At 40.6% G+C, this 6000-nt stretch overlaps 1 protein-coding gene across 2 annotated transcripts in view; it reads right to left on the reverse strand.

Annotated features, from left to right (window-relative positions):
* Nucleotides 1-6000, reverse strand: part of SPICE1 (spindle and centriole associated protein 1) — a 20858-nt gene extending 14858 nt beyond the window's left edge. For both annotated transcript variants that reach the window (XM_083819958.1, XM_083819959.1), the window contains exons 1-5: nt 5839-6000; nt 5334-5381; nt 4139-4285; nt 1876-1978; nt 1021-1142 (exon numbers count right to left, since the gene is read on the reverse strand). In XM_083819958.1, coding sequence (XP_083676084.1) covers nt 1021-1142; nt 1876-1978; nt 4139-4285; nt 5334-5381; nt 5839-5943 — 525 coding nt within the window. In that variant the 5' untranslated portion in view covers nt 5944-6000. The remainder of the gene's footprint in view (nt 1-1020; nt 1143-1875; nt 1979-4138; nt 4286-5333; nt 5382-5838) is intronic.

The following is a 6000-nucleotide window of genomic DNA, read 5'->3' on the forward strand; positions in this document are numbered from 1 at the left end:
ATATTGAATAAGAACTACACACTACATACACTTAGGATTAAAAAAGAATCTATCAGGTTTCTGCCCTTCTGGGTATGCCCCACCGGATAACCTTTAATTGTGATTTTCATAGGAATATAAGAAAAAAACTCACAGAACTCAGCTGACAGCTATCAGTACTAGTTTCTTCTAAAAATCTAAGCCTATCCTACCACATGCATCCAGTGATGCTACAGTTAATTCTTCACTATAAAAGCAAAGCAAAAACAAAACAAAAAAAAACACACATTGAAATGCATGGACAGAGCAGTAGTGCAACTCAAATTGCAGACAATTGTGCAAGACAATAGGAAACAGAATTAGGGAATCAAGAGAATATAACACCATCACTTTCAGTTCCACAGCCCTTACGGTCTTCAGCAGTGAGCTACTTTTCAGAGGTGTCATATGACACTTCTCAAACCAAAGTGAGCATTCCTGGTATAATTCGTGCTATCAGAAGAAAATGGAATGCTGACACAATCTAAATAAAAATTTAAATGAATTTATACAAACATTAAAGTTGTTACACAAATCTAAATAATTGCACAATAATGTAAAGTATTAAAAAAAACTTGTAGTACTAATCAAGGTTGTGGAGTTAAGTGAGGTACGTACATATGTGCATGATCTGAAATAAACTGGAGCCCAACTGGCTACGTCCCCATGTATGCAGACAGTTGAAAAATCATAGGTATATTTCAGTAAGTTTGTAATTAGTTTGTTCTCTATCCAATAATTAAAAGGGAGAGCATGCTAATGTGAGACATAAGAAGTTGGCGTTTCTCTTACTTAAAGGTTGAGAAATCCAAAAATCGTGATTCTCAGACTCTCGCAAAACTAATTCTATCTCAATTTAATACAGTTTTCTCTGTATGTTATCAAGATGCCACAACATACACAGAAGAAAGGTTTAGGTCTGCTTGGATACACTACCTTTGAATATTCTTATTTTGTGTAACCCAGAAATGTGGGACATGCATGGAACTCAATATACATTACCTGGGAATCCATGACAGATTCACTAAGGATAGAAAGCTCAGTGGGAGGATCGCGTTTTTGTATGATGGGTCCTTGAGATGATTCTAGGTCACAGTTAGGAGCCACTGTTACATTAGGGAAACCTAAAGGAATCAGATAATATCAGGAAGAATTCAGAGGACTCAGTCTGTAGTACCTCACAGGAATTAGTACCAAAAAGCAAGTTCCTGTACATTGTATAAAGAGGAGTCACAGGGGTTTGTCATTTTGACTAACTGGCAAAAGCCATAGAATTATCTCAAGACGTTCAGCCATGACATATCAAGCTTCTGTCCTGTGTAAATAAACTTGTGCAGAAAAAGCATATAGGGTGAAACCATCATTATAAGCAAAAGAGAATGGTAGCCCAAAGAGAAAAAATAAACTTAAGATTTCATATGCAAACAGAATAAGGACTCATAAACCAGGATAAGAAATGGAAAAGCAATGTTCACAAGATGCTGATAAATCTCCAGCAATATCCAAGAACAAGCGGGCAACCCACGTAGCAACAAGAATCACAACTACTATAGGTGCACAAACTGGCACTCTGTGTAGGTTGGTAACTTTGCTGCAGAAATGGTCAGTATCAGATGTTTCAGAGTAAGTGACCAGAAATTCCACAACAGACTGGTACAGCAGATTAACCAGCCATGGCTCTCTCTTCCCTGCCACATTAGGTGTTATCCTCATCTGTGTTTCATCCAACACAAACAGAATCAATTGTGTTACACCAGATAAAAACGGTTAAAAAGAATACTTTGTATAGTAAGACTATTTATGAAAAGCAGGAAGATAATCTTAAATGTACTATCACATAGAAATAAGATGGTCTACCTGTTCGTGTGCGAGGAGCATCCCCAAACAAGTCTTTTGCCACAGCCATGACCTGATCAGATCGTTCCAATACATCTTGCAAATGGTACTGATCAGAGAGAATCTGAAAGTATAGCATATAAGGAAATACTTCATACGGTGCAGACTGATTTTTCCTTTGTTGTTCAGGTACAGTTAGCAAAACAGTACAGTTAGCTTCTAAACAGTTAGCAAAAGGATAGCTAAGAAGGCAATGTTTACAGAGCTGGTACCGTACAGCGAGATCCCAATTAAGACAAATCAGAAGACCATACTTCATTCTGAGTGACTAGAATTCACCTTGTTTTTCTGAAACGTTAAGTAGTTATCACTTCTGGGGTCCCCGTAAACACTGTCTCATCTGACAGACACCCAAAAAATGAACTATTTGATTAGATACAAACCAATTCAGACAGACTTCTTTCATTCATCCTTCATTATTGAAAATCCTGCCTTAAAATCCTGCCACAAGCCTTCATAAAAGCTTCAGTGGACACAAATACAGTTGACTGCACCTGGTAACGCAAAATGATTCGGCCATCTCCACACATTTCTGACAAGATACAGCTTCAGTCTCTCTCTCGCCCAGTATTTGAAGTCCATGACTGGAACTATGTCGACTGGAACCATGCCTAAGGAGGCACTCAGCTACTCTGCTTTAGATTGAACTAAATCTGCTCTCACAGCAGCCCAACCAGCGTCGCTCACTGGCTCGGCTCTGGGCAGCAGTGGGTCCCTTTGGAGCTGGCTGGAACTGGCCCTTATCTGACATGGGGCAGCTTCTGGACTCTTCTCACAGAGGCTGCCCCTGCAGCCATCCCACTGCCAAACCCTTGCCACGTAAACCTAACACAATATGCAAGTGATCTCCACTTTATCATAGTTATTCAATTTTAGCTAGAAAAAGTACTTTAGAAGATCCCACAGAAAGACAGGCTTACTTATGCCCTCGTACACTATGCCTCTTTTGTCAGATTTAATTTCTGATCCCCTGGAAATCATAAGAAAAATTGGCATGCAGCAGTTTCAGAGCACTACATGCTATTATCTTCACAGAGTTTCTTTCAGTGCCCATTGATAAGTTTGCTAATGCTTTATATTCAGCCTCATTCAAAAAAAAAAATTCAGTGACATTTCACCTGTTTTTTTCCCTCATCTCGCAGTTTCCCTACATACCTCACTTCCGTGTCTGTCTAGACTTTTGAACCTGAATTACACTGCAATAGATCACTTTTACTCATAACCAATTTAGCAAATCAGAGAGTATTCATGTCTCTTAATCATCTTGTATATTCACTTCTCCAAATCACCATTCAGCTTTTATCCTTGATACTAACTCCCCGTTTAGCTATCGGATGTCAAATCGATGCAGGTTTTTAGACAATGCTATGCCAGATCTACAGAGGAAAAAAAAATGCTAATGCTTACCTATTCCAAAACATGATATCCTTTGCCTAAAGCAACTAAAACTAAGTTGATGTGCTTACTCAGACAAAAGTTATCCTGACAAATGTTTTCATGCTCCCCTATTAGATCAGAATCAGCAGGTCCCTAAGTTTCAATCACCTGCTGAACATGTTATAAGCATTATTTAGAGCATTGCTCCCAAGGTAAATTAGCTCACATTTGTTTGTGGTCAACAGAAAACAAAGTGATATTAGCTTCTAAGCCCTCTAGGCCCATTTACACACTGTCAACATACTCACTGACTGCTGCACCTTGTCCCATGTATCACCTATGAATTTCATTTAAATTAATCTTCCTTCCCATTTCAGATTGTTACTAAAGATAATTAAACAGGACTAATCCTAACCATCCCCACTATGTTAATCCATTCACCACCTACCATTCAGTGTAACGCACTAACAGTATTTTAGAAATACGCTGTTATAGGACCCTCCATGTGGAGCTGGAGATGAACTCATATCTTCTTTCAGATTTTCAGGCAGGCAACCTCTCCCATCGCAAACATTAAAATTTAGATGTTCAGATTCAAAGAGGCCTGAAGCATTACAGATGGCATAGCCAGGGAACAAGGATGAAATGCTCAACTGCACAGGTAAGTTGAGATGTTATGCAGCAGTTAAAACGTTATGCAGCCTATTCCTATCACTGCAAGTAGAAAGCATACACACAGTAAGTCCAACTATCCAAAAAGAGGAACAAATTCTCAGCTATGTGCAAGAGCAGTTTTCCCACTACAAATCATCCGCAACAGGCTGAAAAGCACAGATTTAGCTCTTACCTCACGCATCAGAGCCAATTTCCTCTTCTCCAAAGAATCAGGGGCCAGTTGCTTTTGTTTCTTCCATTTTCTTTTCAGTGCCTTGTCTTGCAGTTCTAGATGGGCCAGTGCTTTGTTTTTTGATTTATGTATTTCATGGCGACGCAGCTACACAAACATAAAAGAGACCAGTTAAAAATCCAGGTACAACCTAAAAACAAAAGCAGCAGGACAATGATAACTATCCCTTTTTCTTGATTTTATCCTTCATGCATTGGATGTTTAATTTACTTTCATGGTAGTGCCAATGACAGCACACAAACATCCACAAATGTCAAATCCCATCAGTACTAGCCACATTTAACGCAATTCCAAAGGTGAATGATGGGAGACTCATTTTCCATCTGCTGACTCAGCAGGAGTTTTCTCAGCTGTAAATGGAGGCAAAAAACATAAACACTCCCACCTATAATAAGCGTAAGAAGATATATTTTCCTGACTTAACACTAGTGTCAATTACCAGCAAAATTCTCGCTCTTCTTCTAACAGTGATACATACATATTCAGTTTAAATACAAATTAAAGAAATTAAATGTGTCAAGTGCTTGCTAAAGTGTCCAAAGAACATCAAGATAACCACATATATCTCCGCTATTGTATCTATCCATCCTGACTAGTCCATCAAAATTTAAAAATCAACAACAGCTCTTATTGTCTATTCCATTCTGGTGATCAGTGTCACCAATGAAAAAGAAATGGAATTCATGTATTTTGTAATGAACAAGCCATTCATTGTAAAGAAGTCCTGGAAAATTGTTTAAATGAAGATTGAACACCCTCAGAATTATAGAAAATTCCAAAATAAAGCACATTTTTTTGGTCTGTTGCGCAGAGATGAGGCTTAATGTCAAACTACTACACTGAGTTTTTATTTATCTATGATGGGATACACTATGTTGAAATAAAAACATAGTTACTGCTTCCCAATGGAAACAGAGAACTGAAAAAACACTGACTGCCAGAGGAATAGCTGCAGATTCCTGACATATTATAAACAAAAAAACTAACAGTAAAAGAACCGTATGTTCAGAGGCTTAAAAAGGGAGAGTAATTGCTGGCAAAAAACTATCCCAGTACATATAGTGTACACTTATGCTAGATAATCAGATAAATCTCGTGGTTATAGAAAAGGAGTGATGACAAATGTGAAACTTACAATGTCCTCAGGAGTGGCACGGTGGACTGTCAGGTCATGGACAGTACTCTGCAGAAAGGCACACGAGAACACATCAAAAACAAGAACAGAGAAGGAACTGGATTTATTTATTTTTTGTTAAGTTTCAGTAAAAAGCAATCCCTCTAGAACAGAGTGTAAGTAGCATAAAATTATACAACGGTACACTTTCATAGCATCGAAAGCATTCCACGTTTAGCGAGGTTATCGGTGAGCAAAAAGGATATCCCTATCAAGGCTGGGAGTGCTCTTCAGCCTGGGAGAGGAGGGAGAGGAGGGAGAGGAGGGAGAGGAGGGAGAGGAGGGAGAGGAGGGAGAGGAGGGAGAGGAGGGAGAGGAGGGAGAGGAGGGAGAGGAGGGAGAGGAGGGAGAGGAGGGAGAGGAGGGAGAGGAGGGAGAGGAGGGAGAGGAGGGAGAGGAGGGAGAGGAGGGAGAGGAGGGAGAGGAGGGAGAGGAGGCCCGGGCGGCTGGCAGGGGCAGCACTCACGTCCCAGTCCCGCTTGGCGGCCGCCGCCTTCCTCGGGCCCTTCCTGGCGGCGGCGGCGGGGCCGCGGGGCCGGGGCCGTGCCCCCCGCAGCAGCACCCGCGACATGGCCGCCGCCGCGCGCGCAGCCGTTGCTACGGGTCCGGCTCCGTTTGCCCCGCCCGA

Source organism: Anser anser (assembly GCF_964211835.1).
Source record: "Anser anser genome assembly, chromosome: 1".
Classification (NCBI taxonomy): domain Eukaryota; kingdom Metazoa; phylum Chordata; class Aves; order Anseriformes; family Anatidae; genus Anser; species Anser anser.